We start from the raw sequence: 20,335 nt of genomic DNA on the forward strand, positions 1-20,335 counted from the left end.
TTCCTTCTCCAGCCGCTGAGTCTTGCTTCCTGCTGTGCTTTCCTCCTGGAGGGTGAATGCTCCAGCGGCGCTCCTGATTGGTCCGTGTTTTCCTGCCGCTCCGCCCCACTCTCACTTGCTGCGGTGCTGGCCACGGTGCTGAAGATTTGGAGCTCGCGGTTAGCGCCGCTGGCCAAGGTGCTGAACCACCGCCTGTTCCGCTCTCTCGCTTCCGGGTTGCCGCTGCAGTGGGCGAAGAGTGGTTTTTCCTCGGTGTGTTTGCGGTGGTGCCCGTGCCGCCGTCACAATATATATATAATGTGTGTGTGTTTGTGTATGTATATCTATATATAATTTTGGAGTGTGCTGATGGATATTTGTGTTCATCAGCCACAAGATTGTTATGAAAGACAGGCACTGATGTAGGTGAGGTAGGGTGGAGTCAGCGTTCACATTCATCCCAAAGGTGTTCAGTAGGGATGAGATCAGAAAACAACCACATATAGCAGGAAAGGTCAGGTGACCCAATAATTTTGGAAATATAATATAATATAAGTATACCAAGTGTATCACCAAGGCCATATCCCAAACTGTAGGGAGATTCCAGCTCTGTCCTTGAAAACAACTCAAAATTATTGTGATGTTTTACAAATGACAAAATTAATGTTAATTAAATTAAGCACTTGTTTTTTGGGTTGACTCCAGGGGCGGTTCTAGGATTTCATCTTTAGGGGGGTTTAGCCCTCAGTGAGAATTTAAAACAAGAAGAGTTCTATATTATACATTATATGACAACTCTGGTAATAAGAATAGCGAAATTTCACTGCATTTGGTTGCCGTCTTTGCGTCTTTCCGCTGATTAACGTTATAGATAAACGCCTCCAGCTTTGACTGCGCATGCACGCTGCGCGTACCTGTGCTTTTCTGTTCAAATAAAGCAGACAGCTGAAGACGCACTTTTGATACAATACAACACACGTGTGTAAAGGTAAAATAAAAAAACATCGCTCTTGGATCAAACTGATAAATAATTTTCTTTTACATCGACAACATGTCCTGCATTTTAACAGAATTTTTGTTAATTGTTTATTTATGAAAGTAAAAATGATCCTTATAGTTTTAGGGTGGCTGAGATTACAGACAGGGGGCTGAAGCCACCCTAAAAAAGGACTAGAACCTCCCCTGGTTGATACAATTCGCAAAGGATTCGCCAGGAATCCTTTTTGACGCCGATTATTTCAAACATCTCCCTCATATATGGCCATGTGTGTTCAGGAATGTCCTCGTTGTTAGTTATTTTAACATTGGTGACTCCCTCTGAATTTTACATTAGCCATTCCTTTTGTAGGCATGCTGCTCATTGTTAGCTCTGCTATCCTTAGTCTATATCTGATAGCCAGTAAATAATACAGTACACCAGTCACATGGTGAAAAAGCCGCACAATGATAGGATGATGGACGCTGGAAACATCGCTCAATGAGAAGAAATAATACTAAAAGTAACGAGTCCGTTTTGAAAATGTAAGAAGTAAAAAGTACAGATATTTGTGTAAAAATGTAATGAGTAAAAGTAAAAAGTTGTCCGAAAAATAAATAGTGGAGTAAAGTACTGATACCAGAAAAATGTACTTAAGTACAGTAACAAAGTATTTTTACTCCGTTACTTCCCACCTCTGTTTAGGATATGTGACAGCAGTAAGATGTGCTGATGGTCAGACAGGAGTTCAAGGTGGAGGTGGGCTACATCAAAGATCGGCTTTGAGTCCCTTCTAGTTTGCAATAGTGATGGAAAGGTTGACAGATGAAGTCAGACAGGAATCGCTGTGGCAATGATGTTTGCAGATGACATTGTGATCTGTAGTGAGTAGAAGAGGAATGAAAGTCAGTCGTAGTAAGACAGAATACATGTGTATGAACGAGATGTAGGGAAGTAGAACAGTGAGGTAACAGGGGGCTGAGGAGTACAAAGACAAGTGTGTCTTGCCTACAGTCAAGCATGTTGCTGGGCAGTGTCATGGTCTGGGGCTGCATGAGTGCTGCCAGCACTGGGGAGCTACAGTTCATTGGGGGAACCATGAATGCCAACATGTACTGTGACATACTGAAGCAGAGTATGATCCCTACCCTTCAGAGACTGGGCTGCAGGGCAGAATTCCAACATGATAACGACTCCAAACACACCTCCAAGACGACCACTGCCTTGCTGAAGAAGCTGAGGCTAAAGGTGATGGACTGGCCAAGCATGTCTATAGACCTAAACCCTATTGAACATCTGTGGGGCGTCCTCAAACAGACGGTGCAGGAGCACAAGGTCTCTAACATCCAACAGCTCTGTGATATCATCATGGAGGAGTGGAAGAGGATTCTAGTAGCAACCTGTGATGCTCTGGTGAACTCCATGCCCAAGACGCTTATGGCAGTGCTGGAAAATAATGGTGGCCAAACAAAATATTGACAGTTGGGCCCAAATTGGACATTTGCACTTAGTTGTGTACTCACTTAATAGCTGGCTTAATTAATGGCTGTGTGTTGAGTTATTTTGAGGAGACAGCAAATCTACACTGTTATACAAGCTGTACACTCACTAGTTTTCATTGTAGCAAAGTATCATTTCTTCATTGTCACATGAAAAGATATAATAAAACATTTACAACAATGTGAGGTGTACTCAATTCTATGAGATACTGTATGTCAGACATGCTGAGATCCATACATTAACATGTGGATTGTGTGGATTGAGTGCTGAAAGTTTGTGGAGTATGCCAATTTGAAGCCAGATTGTTACGAATGCCAAGTCTTTTTGCATATCACTTTTTCTGCATATGATGGCTGCTAAGACATCCTCCTACAAAGGAAGGCTGAAAGCATCTACCCATCCTCTGCATGTTTGCTCACCTTCCTGAGTGCTTATGGCCAACTTCTGAAGCCAAAAGTTTAAGCAAATGCTGCCTTCAAGATAGCTAGGGTTATCCTGAAACCTATAATTGAAAAGCTTACACATGATAGCTCAGACATCAAGCAACTAGAGAGTGGCTACTAAACATGCTATTGGTTATATCACTTTCTTACCCAGAGTAACAAGCAAGATCCTAACCAGCCTGGTTTCAAAGCAGCAAATTCCACAAAAACAAAGACCTTTTTCTGTTACTGTTACCTTTTTCTGTTATGCTTCTTGCCACTTGGACTCTCCTGTACATCCTTATGAGCCTTGGAATTAGTGTCACTGTATGCACAGGTTACTTACCTAGAGGGAAGGTTATATCATGTATTAGGGTCTCCATCTGCTTTATGCAAATTCTCCACAAGTGTCCCACAATGATCAGATATGGGTCCTTTTTTATTCTCCTTTTATAACCAGTTTTTCATGTTTATTTACAAATCCAAAGATCTACCCACTCCCACCTACCTGAAGGCACTTATTAAACCCATGTCCACACTTTCAGCTTTTTGCACTTGACAACTTGAGCCACCCTGCCTCAATATACAAGAAAGGTATGCATAAAGACTTTCCCTATACTTGGACTCAGGTGGAGGAGTGAACTGTCCCTAGTAATCTTCAGACAAGGAATTTAGACTTATCACTTTAACAAGAAATTTAAGAAGTACTGCTTATTTTTAAAGAATTCTTGTGGGACATAATAACTTAGACAGTAACCTGCTGAACTAACATGAGGACATAGTAGATGAATACCACAAAGCACTTCTGTAATGTAAATGTTATATTGTGTCTTGTTTGTTCAAGGTCTGTCTTGAAATGAATCTCTAATTGACTGAATTTCAATAAATTACCTTTGTACATAGATCAAAACAATCTGCCTGTCTCTGGACTCTGGACTAATTTCACCAGTGTAATAAAATTGTTTAAGATTAATTGTATGATGAATAACATGTCAAGCTGATTTAATCTACTGAGGCCACAAAATGACAAACTACTAAACAGAATAACTAACCACTGCTTTATCTTTTAGCATTGGTGCGTCTCCGTGGCTGCGAGGACGTGTCAAAAGACATGCAGGAGATGAAGGAAGAAAGTGTAAAAATGAACATGGAAAAGAGGGCGACCATCTCTGAGCTCTTCCGCACAGCCGCGTATCGTCAGCCACTTCTCATCGCTGTCATGCTTCAGCTCTCTCAGCAGCTATCCGGGATCAATGCTGTGAGTGATACAGACAGCAAATCTCACCAGATTATCTAACAACTAGCCTGTATTTAAAAAGCACATCTGTGTACTTAACTGTGTGTCTTTCAGGTGTTTTACTATTCAACAGGGATTTTTAAGTCTGCTGGTGTGACCAAGCCAATATATGCTACCATTGGAGCTGGAATTGTGAACACTGTTTTCACTGTGGTATCTGTAAGTATACAAGCTTAGCTAAAACTGTTGGCACCTAAATGAATATAAAAACCTAAATGAAATAAATCATTTCTCGGTTTTCTTATTTATTTATTTATTGATTGATTGATTGTATTTGATCAGCCATGACCTGTTTACTATCCAAAGTTTACTTCTTTTTCTCATTTTGAAAGTTTTGTGTTAGAGAGTTGGGATAATGGCAAAAGTTAATTACAAAATGGAAACTTGATCAACGCTTAGACAGTTGTGCATTTCTGTGCATGTGAGGTATCCCTTGTTATCCCTTCAATTGGGTCAACTGCCAATCCTGACAGACCTGATGTCTAATACACCACCCGCATGAAGGCTTTCTTCTTTTGACAGGAATGCTGACAGCAACGTCAGTGGTCAAACTACACAAATTGGGGAATTTGTAAAATGCATGTTTTCTCTTAGAATGAATCTTTGAAATAACCCTTGGGTGATTAATGTAGTCATGTTTTTTTCATGCCCGTATCCAGACAAGAATTTCACAAAGCGACTCAAGTCTTGAGTCAGATTCTAATCTAATCTGTTTTAAGTCAAGCCAAGTTAAGCTTCAGCAATGATAAATTGAAACTGTGGGTTCCTCCAGTAAGGCACTTAAACCTATCTGCTCTGCAAGTTAGGTGAATAAGCTATATTTAATAATCTATATGCTGAAAAGCTAATATACAAAACTTCATATAATCACTGGACCCCAGACAGGTCATGGCTGATTGACTACACTTTAAGAAGAAAATCCTGTAAATAGTATGTACAATACAGCATGTTTGTTTGTTTGTGGTTTTCATGTCACACTTCTTTTGCTTAAAGCTCTTCCTTGTTGAAAGAGCTGGACGAAGGACTTTACATCTCATTGGCTTGGCTGGCATGGCAGTCAGTGCCCTGCTAATGACCATCACTCTTTTATTGGTAGGTCCCACTTCATCTTTACTGATGTCATACATTTTATATTCTTTTTTCCAGTGACCATGACCTGTATTTATTTCCTATGTTCCTCACTAGAACTACATCCCATCTCTGAACTATGTCAGCATTGCAGCAGTGTTTGCTTTTGTGGCTATGTTTGAGATGGGTCCAGGACCCATCCCATGGTTCATTGTTGCTGAGCTCTTCTCCCAAGGACCACGTCCTGCTGCCATGGCCGTTGCGGGATGTTCCAACTGGACGGCCAATTTCCTTGTGGGCATCAGTTTCCCAAAATTAAAGGTTAGTGCTGTTACTCTAGATTCTAATGCATCCAACTAATCCTGTTTTAGGGGCAATCAGTCTAATTTTGTGCATTCACTGCTCAAACAGCATACAGTATGTCTGAATGTCATGTGGTGTCACAAACCTATTTAATGTTCTCTTTATGCTCTGTACTGTAAACTCTGAAATCCTTCCTGACTGACACTGTCTAAGGGTGCTTTCACTTCTATAGTTTCGGTACAATGATACATTGTAGCTTTTTAGCAGTTTTGGTTCTTTTTCACACCACACTGATCATTCTGTTTCGCACCAGTTGAAACGAACCAAAATGCTGTCATGTGATAACATCCACATCACTCATTGGCCACATGTCTTTGAGCGTATTTCCTAAACTGCTTCTCGATTGGTCAGAATAAACGTGCGGGAAATTCCAACGAAACTCCGGAAGTAAACAAAAAGAGGAAAATACAGCATACACCATGGAGAGATGACTGCGCACTGCAATTATGTTCGTGGTTCGTGGCTGTTTTATTAAGTGCATCCGGCACTTGGATGTACTACTGGCAGAGTTTTTTTCACCTTAACCTGGCACTGCTCCACAGACCTATGAAACCCCCTGTCCCTGATCTGTTTGCTAAATAAAGAGAAAACCGTGCTGTTCTTGTGAGTTTTTGAAAGTTGTGATCTAATGTGTTCATCAGACCAAATTTCTATGAGGCTTCTCACCTCCTCGCAACTCAAGGTCTGTCTGCGACCTGCCATTGTTGTGCTAATACTGCCAATAGAAACTGTCAAGCACTTCCTCATCCCATAATGCACAGCGCCACTGATTACGGCAGCTGGTTTAGTCCAAAATGCGCAATACTTTTTGCAGTTAGGTCTGTTCGATCTCGGGTCGTGTTCTCACCACAAACGAACCGCTCCAGAGTTTGTTTGAAAGCGTACTGAGAACACCTTTTCAACGAGGTCTCAGTCCGCTTGTTTATTCTGCTTTTGGTGCGCACCAGAGTTCGATTGCTGCATTCTCACCTGCCCAAATGAAGCGCACCAAATGAGCAATCGAACTCTGGTACGATTCAACCGAACTAAACAAGGCAGGTGTGAAAGCACCCTAAAAGAACGCTCGGTGGAAGCTCAAATGGTCAAGACTTTGGTTTGTTGATCGGAAGGTAATTTGGGGTTAATCCCCAACGCACATCAACCTGCTACTGTTGCATGGACCCCTGAGCATGGCCCATAATCCTCTCTGCATCATGCTGACTTTGCATTTTAACCCCAAGTTCCAAAGTTAAGATATGCAAAGAAAAAAATTCATTGTGCTATAATGTGAATATGACAAAAATGAACAAATTAGATACAATGAGCTGCATATCAGCATACTTTCAAATCCCGGCTGCTGCCATTCTGAGGTTGATGAATCTGAATCATGTGCTGCACTCTAAGCTGATAACTGTTGAGATGAACAACCATTAAAATATTTTCAATCTGACATTCTACCAGCTTGTAGAGTCCAAACAGGCCATGATTGTTATTCATCGTCATTTCTAGATTTTAAATACTAGTGAACAATCAGATTGAGAATATTTCCCGGACCTAACTACGGTTGTTTATCTTTACAGCTATCAGCTTAGAGTGCATCACATGATTCAGATTCATCCCCTAATCAGGCTCCAAATCAGCAGTAAGGTGCACTGTTTTTGCATCTTCATCTGCACATTTTGCATGAGAAATATCTGAGCACACTGAAAAAAAAACATCTTGAATGGTTATAAGAAGAGTTAGTGGAAAAGACACAGCTCCAACCCCAGTGTTTTAGTAGCATTGTACACTAGCTTTGAGCAGTGTCTCAAGAGGATAGAAGGCTTAGCCTCGGGTCTGCTGGTTAGAAAGACAGTGAAGTCTGGGTAGCTGCAAAAAACAGTGGTCCAGCTAACATAACCTAACATAACGAGCTCACCATTGGTGGATACCATGTTAGACAGGTAGTGTCAGCAATGCAGGGATTAAAACAGACCCAAATGCAGGATAGCTAAAATAAACTGTATTTATTAACTAAAAAAACACGAAACCGGGACAAAGACAAGACAACCAAAGACATGACCAGACATGACACGAGACAAGGATTCCGCACCGCCATCAGCAATGCGGCACGGTTAAATACACAAGACAATTAACAATAGGGAACAGGTGTGCAGAGGCGGGGAGGAAGAGACAAGAGTGGGGCAGACACGTGAACACAGAACATAATCAAAAGCATGTGGCCAAAGTCTGGGCTGAGTCCACTGAGTCCATTCTGTTACTTCAGAATAATATGACTCAAGTAAAAGTAAAAAGTAGACATCCAAATAATTGAGTAAGAGTAAAATACTTGAATAAGAGTAAAAAAGTACTTGGTGAAAAACTAATCAAGTACTGAGTAACTGTTGAGTAACGTCGGATTTATTTTTTAACACAAGACAACAATCAGACAGACAAAAATACAAAATAATCTTTAGGCAAATTATGGCTCATCCGATCAATAAAATAAATTTAAATTAATTAATTAAAAAATAGCTTAAATTAAAATAATTCAGGTAAATTTTACTAAATTAAACTAGAACGAGGCAGCTCATAAACTGTGTGTGTGTGTCTCCAGTGACAGAACAACAGAAGGAAACACACACATTTCATACCAGGCATGCTGAACAGAAAACTGCGCCGGTCAACGTAAAAAACATGCGTGTGCGTGTGTGAAAACATGCAGAAACAAACTATTTGACCAAAAAAATCATTCAGTGATGTCACTATGAAACTTCTATGGGGTCAGAATTGTTTCGTTATTCTGAATACTATGATCCACAAATAAATATAAAGTTTCACAAATATTTTTGCTACAGTAATTAACCCGTCCCACCGTTGAGAGTGTGTATGGTAACGTGACGAGACTGCAAAGACTACGTTTGATTGCTGAAACACAGTCACGTGGTAGAGCCATAGCGAAAGTTTCTCTCTCTGTCAAAATAAAACATTAAAATTGATGCGTAGAATACCAAAGGGGTAAAAAGAAAAGTAACAAGCTCATTGTAGCCTAATGTAGTGGAGTAAGAGGACAGTTTCTTCTTCACAAATCTACTCAAGTAAAAGTAAAAAGTATAGTGATGTAAAACTACTCCTAGAAGTATAATTTTTTCCCACCTCTGCGGCGGATGTGACTGTTTATGTAACTGGTAAAAGAAAATATCACATATTGTCGACTCGTCAGCCTACATGAAACACAACTACCCTCTACAGGTTTTTGAATTTCCCGCGCCGAACATTTGACCCCCCTCCGATAGAGTCTCACTGAATACCGGAGGTTCTCGCAGCATTTTTCTCTCCGAGGCGGGCTTTTTAAAATGCCACATCTGTAGTCACAAACTTGTCTGTCAGGGGGCTGCTAACTGGGTGTAGCTTACTTCACAAGCTCAGTGGTGTAGAGTGAGGGGACTCTGACCTGCAGAGCCTGTACAGATTAAAGCAAAAAATTAAGGTATCCTGTATCACCTGTATCACTGATGGCCACCAACTGTTACACCCCAAGGTCTCTGAAGACTTATGTGTAGAAAGTGAATAGAAACTAGTGTCTTTATGAGAGTTGAATCTAAATAAACCAAATTCTTTTTCTTCTGGTCCAATGTGTGAATTTGTTTGTCTCGCTGAATCAACCAGAATCTTGGTGGTTAAATAAGGTGAAATACAACCATCAAGCTACTGGATACATTTACTTATAGTGCATTTATTAGGTATTCCAGAACAAAGGATGGATATACCGTATTATTATTTGTACAATATAGTATTGTAATTTTATATTTTAGGACTTTGTAAGTGGGTGTGGTTTTGTTCTTTGGAATATTTTTAACATCTATGAATCTTACTTATTTACAGGAACTGTGCGGGCCATATGTTTTCATTATCTTCACGGTCCTACTCATCTTCTTCTTCATCTTCACATACTTCTGCGTTCCTGAGACCAAGGGTCGAACCTTTGAAGAGATAGCTCAAATCTTCGGCGGGGTTCCTCCTCTTCCAAGCACCAGTCTACAAGAGGTTGATGTGGTCACAGGGCCTAACTCTACAGCAAAGGAGAAAGTCCCACTGGTGGCAGCAAATTCCGAAGCAAAGGAGACACCAAGTTCTTCTGGGAACATGGCTTCAGGAGGTGTGACTGGTGAGGAGAAACCTGAGTCTGCTACACAACCACTAGTTACATCTACTGCAAAAGACAAATCTAACATTACTCTCCAGGAAAGTGTTTAGTTAAAACTGAAGGTATTTATTTATTTGTGCATTCATTCATTCATTCATTCATTCATTCATTCATTCATTCATTTATTTATTTATTTATTTATTTATTTATTTATTTATTTATTTATTTATTTTTGATGTTAGATAGATACTTTGTCCACAGTGTCAGTGAAATGTCAGTGAAATGTGTCATTTTTTCTGTTTTGATGGAGCTAGTGCAATGAAATCCTCACATATTACATATATGGCTTATATTATTATTGGACTGGACTGGACTTTGGAATTTTTAGTACTTTTAAATTCAGTTTTCATCACAATGTGCATATTATACATAATGAAACAGGTTTATGTTTAAAGTAATTAATTTTATATATTGTAATAAGATTCCAAAATTAGTTTGAAAAAAGTATTTAAGAGCTTAAAAATGAATATAGTTGCTTCGGAAATGGAAGTAAGCACTAAGTAATAATGCTTTCACATAATTGAGAACATAATTATCCTTTAGTGTAGAATGTGGCCTCGACAAGTGCAAATGAATTCAAAGAACCGCTCCTGCAAACAAACTGTTAATTCATATATAGGCCATTTAAAATTCCCAGCCATACACATGACATGTTTTTGAAATAATCTCTGTGAAAAGGTAGAAAATTGTTACATTTTTCAACTTATTGTATAAGCGTTTTTGTGCACCAATTGAAATGTTTAAAACTGAGGCAGTTTAGAGGTATTTATGGTACCGAAATGTAAACTTCACCTTGCTTGCTTAGTGATATACTTGATTATCTGTGTGCACATTAATTAATTAATTAATTAATTAATTAATTAATTAATTAATTAATTAATTAATTAATTAATTAATTAATTAATTAATTAATTAATTAATTTGTTTGTTTGTTTGTTTGTTTGTTTGTTTGTTTGTTTGTTTATGCCTGCATGTAATTGCTTTTTTTAAAATAATTTTTCTTGTTTTATATTTTGACCATCAGATATATTTGTGTAAAAATGAAATGTATTTATTGCTGTGCACTTTTAAAGTCCAAAAGAACATTGAAATATCTAGCTTTTTCCTGTCTCTAATGTCAAAAGTGTGATTATAGTATATCTTGTACCGAGGTGATGCTTACTTGTTTCTATGATGTGCAATTAATGTATCTGATTTTTCTCCTTGAAGGTCAGATTAGTGTGTGTGTGTTTTAGGTCTGTGTGTGCTTTCCACATGAAATCAGGGGGCTAATCAACAAAACTGTGTTGAGAAGTAATTTTAGAAGCCTAAAATGGAACCAAACCTTTATTTTTCTTATGCCATACACAAGGGTCTAATCCCATGTTCTTATACAGAATGTGCCAGTGTGGCTGCAGGCTTTCACTTGTTTAATCAGTTCAGCAGCCTTTCAATCAATATTCAAGTGTTTGGCTATAATAAAAATCTGCAGTCATACAGTATGCAGCTCTTTCTGGATAAAACAAAGGACCTCTGTCATAGAATGTAAAAATAATATTACCAAATAATACTCATATATTGCCATCACTCCCTAATTAGTGGCTTCACTGTAAACACCATTTAGTGTGCAAAAGCTATAGAGGTATTTTGATATAAATACATATTTTAAACTTTAATTAAATGTATCTATATTTAAATTTTTATTGTTGCTTTTTCTTGATGATTCCTCTGCTGCTTCTTCTACAAGAGAAATCTGAACAGAGAAATTAAGATGGAAGAATATATAATAATATACATATATAACAGTAACCATAGTGTGTGTGTGTGTATATATATATATATATATATATATATATATATATATATATATATATATATATATATATATATATATATAATTATCTGATTTTTTTCTTTTTTTCCCCTCTCATTGAAAACAGAGTGCAACAGATTGTCCCTATTATTACGGTGTGAATAAGTCAATAAAATGGTTGTGAACTGCTGTAAGATTTATATTATTTATTTACAACAATAATGTACCAAAACAGGAAATGTGTTTCCAGCTTTAACAGGACGGTTAAGTTTTAGGTTGAAAATCAAGCAGTAAGCTTGAACCCTGACAAGATTCACCTGTAGCTTCTGTAATGTGTAAATCTGAAAATTAGAATAATGCCATCACACAACAATCATTTCATAAAACATAACCAGTACATCAGCACAGGTTATAAATGCAAATGGACTCCAGAACCCAGATGGTTCCAGCGAAGATTTCCTGGAGTGGTACATGCCTTAAAATAGCCCAAGATAAGGAGATTATTCTTGTAGAATGACTTAGGTAAAATGGATTAAGGTAAAAAATGTACTCAATACATGAAAAAGTAATACAGTATGTAATTATTAATTAAGTAATATAGTTGTACCCTTGTCAATGGTGATCGACCAGTCGAGAGCAGGTGAGATCAGACAGGAACTCCATGGACTATGGATGACATTGTTATCTGTAGTGAGAGAAGGCAAGAGGTTGAGATTAGCCTAGAGATATAGAGGTGCAGGGGAATGAAAGTCAGAAGCAACAAGACAGTAAATGCAATGGAGTGGTTGCAAGGAGCGAGGTGAGGAAGGTTGATGAGTTTAAATCCTTGCCAGCAACTGTCCAAAGCAGTGTTGTAATGTAACGAAGTAAAAATACTTCGTTACCGTACTTAAAGTAGAAATTTCACGTAACTGTACTTTACTTTGCTATTTAAATTTGTCAATTTTCATTTTTACTCCACTACATTTTCTAGATAAAATGTATACTTTTACTCCGTTACATTTCCACTAAGCGTCTTCGTTACTCATTACTACAAAAAAAATCAGAAGAAATGTGTGCGACTGCAATAAGGGAGATTTGGCGAATCACTAGTCCTAAATTGCATTACACTCTGCACGCTTTATTTCAGCGTAATGTTGCCAAAAGAAGGCAGAAGCACAACTGAAACCTCCATGGAAACACCTGCTGGAAGACCTCCCAGTATCGTAGACCTGGGGTGTAATGATGGGAAGTTCGGTTCTTTTCCGTGAACCGGTTCTTTTGGACAGTTCGTTTTAATTAACCATTTCAATAATCCAGTTCACCAGTTCTTTTACGTCCCGATGTAATGACGTAATTCACATTGACATAATGACTTAAATTCCTTTCGCTGCCGGCAGATATTAATACAATCAATTTAACACATTTGAAAAGTTCTTTGTAATCATAACTTACATTTACATTTACCTTTACAGCATTTGGCAGACGCCCTTATCCAGAGCGACGTACATAAGTGCTTAAATCTCTAACATTGAATCTAACATTGAATACATTAATGCTGGTTCACTAGGTTACATACTTAAGATACCATGAGTTTAAAACATTTGTTCAAAGTTACAATGAAAAAGTGTCAAAGGTTTTTTTTGCTTGTTTTTTTTTTTAAATGCTTATCAAGTTTGAAATCCATTCAGTTCGTCTGAAAATCATCACAGTAATCACTGTACAGCATTTTCAAAAAGGAGAACATGCTTCGTGTGCAGATTCTGTACGGTCTACATGTGGGGGGAAAAAATAGTAGCTTTAATAATGTCCATATAGTTCGTTTTATACCAAATCCACTTTAGTTGAATATGTTTCTTACATTTAAGTTTTGCAACTAAAACACCCAGTACAGGCATTGTTGTGCAAATGTGGGTGTTTTACCTGTCTTAAAGATATAAAGTTAATAAACTAATCTTCATCAACTTACAAAAACTTACAAAAAAAGCATAATTTTGAAATGTTTCTTTCGCTCCATCAGTTGTTTAAAAAACTAATGCAATTGAATTAAACACTCATACGTTGATAAGACATTAAATCATAACCATTTCCATTTGTTGCTGTATCAGTTCAGTGATTTACGCAAGAGCAGTAACAACAGCTCATCGGTGTACAGGAGTTACATATACTTCGGGATATTAGTTTATTTAGAGTCGGAGGGGCTGTCAGGCATGGCCGAAAGTGAGTAACTTTAGTAACTTGTGGATCAGCACTGACTCAAGACACGAACCGTTTAGAACGAATCAGTCCGATTCATCCCACTCACATGCGCGTTTGATGAAAATACCATATTGAACTCAAGCGAAGCGAACACATATTAAAAAGACACAAATACAAACCTTGATATGAACGTAAAATACGTTCATGGGCTCTTGGGAGGTAGTGGTGAACAGGATGCAAGAAGATAACGTTATACACCCGTGGCCATATTTGCAAGAAATGTTTCTGTACATTGGAATGAAAGATTCTTCCTCCTGGATTAAGTGCCTCTTATGCCTAGCGAAAATCACTGAAATTTTATTTTTTACTTTTACTTCAAATACTTAAGTACATTAAATATCAGAAATTTACTTAAGTATAGTATATATCAGTTACCTTAAGACTTTTACTTGTTATTTTACTTTTGTCCATCACATCCTACAGATGCTCGATTACACTGAGATCTGGGGAATTAGATCCAGTTCTGGCCCACATGGATCCACTGTAGGTGCTTTTAGCAGTGGAAAGAGGTCAGCATGGGCATTCTGACTGGTCTGTGTCTATACACCCCCATATACTGTTTGTTCTGACACTATGAGAATAATTGTATAAAACAATCTTTTCTGGTAATGTTAGGAGACTTTCTGTATAGAGCACATTGTTCTTTCTCTCTCACACACACACTCTCCCCCACACCCACACATAAACATTCCTTCTCTATCTTACACATACACACAAATGCCTTGACCTTAGTTTAACCCCCTCTCTACCATAGTGGGAACCCCTGCTTTGCACGTATCGCACTTGCAACACCAAAAGCAGTTGTAAGAAACATGATACTTTGGCTAGGAGGTTCCTACATTGAGATAACGGCCAAGGCTGCTTTTGTGGACACTAGCATTAAGCTCTACACACACATTACACCATCCTTCTTCTTGTACGACTATATATTCCTGCTTTTCCTAATAAACTTTGGTAATTCTCTTTGAAAGACTGACTCGTGTGTGTTTCATTGAGACTTCCCCAAGGCCTTGTGGAGAACAGAAACCGAGCAGAGGAACAAGAGGCTGAATTTTAGGTTATCCTGCCCAGGCAGCAGATGAAAAGAGGGTTACCCTGTCCAAGCGATGGATGGAGAATTCCTTACAGTTCTTGGGGGCTCGTCTGGGATACCAGTATTCGGGTAAGTGCTGATTTGGTATCTTGTCATACCAGTTAAAGTGTAGGCACTTTATATTGAGGATATCAGAAGGACAGGCAAGTGCTGATTGGTATCTAGTCATACCGTTCAAAGTGTAGGTACTATTGTGCTGATATCCATATCCGTGTATAGAATGTATGCAAGGTGTGCAAGGGAATTCGTCACTGGTTATTGAACCAGTGAAATAGCGTGCGCAACGTCTCTAAGGTTAGAGGCTATAAATTTATTTGATCACCCTCTCTGTCTCGATTGCTGGTCTCCAATTGGCGGCGGACATGGCGGCGCGGCAGTAGCACGCAGCGGCCTCTGCGGATTCAATACGGTGCTATTCACGTTTTTTAAGTTTTTATTTACAGTTTTTAGCCCGACCATTGCTTCTACATGGATGCCAGAGACAGCGGTGTTCATGTATACAACCACCAGGACCTAACAAAGTACAGAAAGTGTACAGAGGTGTAACAACCAACCTGCACGATGATGTACTGGATAGGCTTCGTGACCTCGGCTTGCTGCAAAGATCAGGCCTCCAGTCCCCAGTGTCGTCTGATACCAGAGACCCAGAGAGGGGATGCCGAAAGTGGTGTGCGAGGAACCAGAAGCGTGGTAAGCAAGCGGGTGTCCGTGCTAGGCTAAAAACAAACCCTAGCCCTACCATAAACACTCCCATCCATTCTACTAGCCAACGTTTGCTCCCTGGACAATAAACTGGACTACATCCAACTCGAACGCTCTACACCTAGAGAGGTTAGAAACTGCTGCGTGTTTGTTTTCACAGAGACGTGGCTCAGCGACAGAGTTCTGGACGCCGCCCTTCAGCTGGACGGGCTAACTTCAGCTCTGTGCGATAAGACTCGCGGTGGTGGTGTGTGTTTATATCAACACGGAATGGTGCAAGAACTCTGCGCTTGTTTCTACTTACTGCTCATCGTCAGTGGAGTTTGTGACTGTTAGATGCAGACCATTTTATTTACCACAGGAATTTACTACTGTTTCCATTGTCGGAGTTTCCATTCCTCCTAGCACTAATGCTAAAGAGGCGCTAAGTGAGCTATACAGAGCTATTAGAGACCTACAGAATGTTCACCCTGACGGACTTTTTATCATCGCCGGAGATTTTACTCCATGCAAATCGTAAGTCAGTGCTCCCTAAATTCCATCAACATGTGGATTTTGCTATGAGAGGTGAAAACACGCTGGATCTTGTTTACACAAACATTCCTGGTGCGTACCGTGTGGAGCTCCGCCCCCCACCTCGTCTACTCAGACCACATCACTGTTAATTCCAGCATACAGACCACTCGTCAGACGCTCAAAACCGGTTCTGAAGCAGGTGAAAACCTGGCCAGCAGGAGCCACCTCTGCTCTTCAAGACTGCTTTGAGTGCACTGACTGTAATATCTTCAGGGAGGCTGCAACCAACGGCGACTCTTGGAGGAGTACACATCAGCAGTGACCAGTTACATCGGCAAGTGCATTGATGACATGACCCTCTCCAAGACCATCACTACACGCTCCAACCAGAAGCCGTGGATGACTACTAATGTGCGTGCTTTGCTGAGGACTAGGGACCTAGCCTTCAGAACAGGGGACAGGGTGGCCCTAAGAACAACAAGGGTCAAACTGTCTTGAGCCATCAGAGAGGCAAAGCGTGCACACGCCCAGACAATCCACAGCTACATCCAGGACAGCGGAGACACTTGGCGCATGTGGCAGGACATACAGGCGATCACAAACTACAAGACAGCTTCACCTGCTTGTGATAGCGACGTCTCCCTCCCAGACGGGTTGAACGAGTTCTACGCTCGGTTCGAGGTACAGAACAACGTAATGCCAAGGAAGACCATCCCTCATCCCGACAACCAGGTACTCTGTCTATCCATGGCCGACGTGAGGAGATCTCTATGCAGAGTTAACCCACGGAAGGCTGCTGGACCAAACAACATTCCTGGCAGGGTGCTCAGAGAATGTGCAGAACAGCTAGCAGATGTCTTTACGGACATCTTCAACATTTCCCTGAGCAGTGCTGTTGTTCCTATGTGCCTCAAAACTACCACCATCGTTCCTGTCCCAAAGAAGTCTACAGTGTCCTTCCTCAATGACTATCGTCCCGTTGCACTCACACCCATAGTTATGAAGTGCTTTGAGAAGCTCGTTATGAGGCACATCAAGACCCAGCTACGACACTCACTGGACCCCCTACAGTTCACGTATCATCCAAACCGCTCCACAGACGATGCCATTACCACAGCCCTCCACTTAGCCCTCACCCATCTGGACAATAAAGACACTTATGTACGAATGCTGTTCATAGACTTTAATTCAGCATTCAATACAATCATCCCTCAGCACCTGATTGGGAAGCTGAGCCTGCTGAAACTAAACACCTCCCTCTGCAACTGGATCCTGGACTTCCTGACTGGGAGACCTCAATCAGTCCGGATCGGGAACTGCATCTCCAGCACCACCACGCTGAACACTGGAGCTCCTCAAGGCTGCGTGCTCAGTCCACTGCTGTTCACTCTGCTGACTCACGAATGTGCAGCAATGCACAGATCGAATCATGTTATTAAGTTTGTCGATGACACGACCGTGGTGGGTCTCATCAACAAGAACGACGAGTCAGCATACAGGGAGGAGGTGCAACAACTAACTGCCTGGTGTAGAGCCAACAACCTTTCTCTGAATGTGGACAAAACTAAAGAGATGGTTGTGGACTTCAGGAGAGCACAGAGCGAACACTCTCCGCTGAACATCGACGGATCATCTGTAGAGATCGTCAAGAGCACCAAATTTCTTGGTGTTCATCTAATGGAGAACCTCACCTGGTCACTCAACACCAGCGCCATCACCAAGAAAGCCCAGCAGCGTCTCTACTTCCTATGAAGACTGAGAAAGGCACATCTCCCTACCCCCATCCTGACCATGTTCTACAGAGGGACCATTGAGAGCATCCTGAGCAGCTGCATTACTGTCTGGTTTTGGAACTGTACAATCTCGGATCGCAAAACCCTGCAGTGGATAGTGAGGACAGCGGAGAAGATCATTGGGGTCTCTCTTCCCTCTATCATGGACACTTACACCACGCGCTGCATCCGCAAAGCCACCAGCATTGTCGATGACCCCACACACCCCTCACACACACTCTTCACCCTCCTGCCGTCTGGAAAAAGGTACCGAAGCATTCGGGCCCTCACGACCAGACTGTGTAACAGTTTCTTCCCACAAGCCTTCAGACTTCTCAATAACTGAACTGTATTATACTGAGCACAACATACACACACATCATCTGTATGGACTGCATAGACCCTCACAAAACACACACACTGTTTTGCACACTTTTCTGCTGTTTTTGCACATACTGTCCAACATTTCAGCTGTTTTTGCACATACTATACAATATTTCAGTCATTTGCTGTTTTTTGCACAACTCTATATATTATCCAAAGGACCTGCTGCTAAGAAACTGTGTTCATTTAATGTTACTGCACAAAATATTGTTTGAACATTCAGTATGTACACTGCTCGGTCGGCGCTGTTTCTGTTACTGTTTATTGTCTTTTGTGTATTGCATTTTTTGTACTTTTTGTATTGTCTTGTAACTTTGTCTGCACTGTTTTTTGTCCTGCACTGTCTTGTTTGTCTTGTACTGCACTGTTTGCACCAGGTTGCACAGTTGCACTTTATGTGGCTAAGACTACTTACATGTCCTTAGCCCTGTCTTTGTTTTATGTAGCACCTTGATCCTGGAGAAATGTTGTCTCATTTCACTGTGTACTGCAACAGCTATTCAATTCAATTCAAGTTTATTTGTATAGCGCTTTTTACAATAGACATTGTCTCAAAGCAGCTTTACAGAGCATAAACATAGAGCAGAAGGATAACATAATTAATGATAAAGGAAATAACAATTAATAAAAGTAAAAGAATTGACAGAATAAAAATATTATTTCTATATTAATTCTATATTATTAGATATAAATAGTTCACAATCTGTATGTATTTATCCCCCTATGAGCAAGTCTGAGGAGACTCAGGCAGCAGTGGCAAGAAAAAACTCCCTTAAATTGGTAAAGGAAGAAACCTTGAGAGGAACCGGACTCAAGGGCGGACCCATCCTCATATGGGTGACACTGGGGGTGTGATTGTAATATATAGTAAGATAAATGTTGTATTGGTGTAAGGATCATGGACTTCGGATCTCCTTAGTATCACAGAGTCTAACTGGAGATGTCTCAGGATTTTTAGAGTCGCCTCGGCTCAGTGGATGTCCAAAGGCTTCGTCCCACAGAGGCCATTGGGAGCTGGTACAATGTCTGGATGCCTCGGGATGGGTACAAAGAGAGAAGCAGTGAAAAGGGATTAACATATCTGCTGTTCATAAAAATGTGCCGGTCTGATGTACTGGTGCATGATACTATAGGATGTATTATGTGTACGCCGGACTAAAGAGATGAGTTTTTAATCTACATTTAAACTGGGAAAGTGTGTCTGAGCCCCGAACACTATCAGGAAGACTATTCCAAAGTTTGGGAGCTAGATAAGAAAACGCTCTACCACCTTTAGTATACTTAGATATTCTGGGAACTACCAGAAGTCCTGAGTTTTGTGATCTCAGAGAGCGTGAAGGATTGTAACGTGTTAGAAGACTAGTTAGATACATGGGAGCTAAACCATTAAGAGCCTTGTATGTAAGTAGCAGCAGTTTGTAATCAATTCTAAACTTAACAGGTAGCCAGTGTAGAGATTATAAAATTGGGATTATATGGTCATACTTTCTTGTCCTATTGAGAACTCTGGCAGCTGCATTTTGGAGTAACTGTAACCTATTTATTAAAAATGCAGGACAACCACCTAGTAATGCATTACAATAGTCCAGTCTAGAGGTCATGAATGCATGAACTAGCTTCTCAGCATCAGATACAGACAGGATGTTTCTCAGCTTGGCAATATTTCTAAGGTGGAAGAAGGCTGTTTTGGTAGTATGGGCGATATAGTTTTTAAAAGACAAGTTGCTGTCTAATATAACACCCAGGTCTTTCACTGTCGAGCTAATAGAAATAATTAAAATATTCCTTACAATACTATAACCAAAGTAAAGTATTAGACCTTGCAAAATATTACAATTGCTGTCATAAGACATATGTAGGTGATGTTGTAGGCCAAAGATGTTTATTGCAACCAGATTCGGGGCTGTCAGGCCTAGTCAGTCTGAGCACATTTGTAATATGATTGTGATTGTGTAACATTAAGGACGAGCACTTCAAAAGAACTAAATCTATGCTGTGTTCTCTGGGTAACAGTAAGGAAATCACTAAGGATAGAGGCGACACCACCTCACACGACCAGTCAGACGAG

At 40.1% G+C, this 20,335-nt stretch overlaps 1 protein-coding gene across 1 annotated transcript in view; it reads left to right on the top strand.

The window, feature by feature from the left end:
* slc2a3a (solute carrier family 2 member 3a) overlaps positions 1–10,620 on the top strand; it is a 29,321-nt gene extending 18,701 nt beyond the window's left edge. The window contains exons 7-11 of the mRNA XM_027144050.2: positions 3,948–4,135; positions 4,229–4,333; positions 5,168–5,266; positions 5,360–5,563; positions 9,449–10,620. Of these exons, the coding sequence (XP_026999851.2) occupies positions 3,948–4,135; positions 4,229–4,333; positions 5,168–5,266; positions 5,360–5,563; positions 9,449–9,820 (968 nt within the window). The 3' untranslated portion in view covers positions 9,821–10,620. The remainder of the gene's footprint in view (positions 1–3,947; positions 4,136–4,228; positions 4,334–5,167; positions 5,267–5,359; positions 5,564–9,448) is intronic.
* The last annotated feature ends 9,715 nt before the right edge of the window (positions 10,621–20,335 follow it).

Source organism: Tachysurus fulvidraco, chromosome 7 (assembly GCF_022655615.1).
Source record: "Tachysurus fulvidraco isolate hzauxx_2018 chromosome 7, HZAU_PFXX_2.0, whole genome shotgun sequence".
Lineage (NCBI taxonomy): Eukaryota > Metazoa > Chordata > Actinopteri > Siluriformes > Bagridae > Tachysurus > Tachysurus fulvidraco.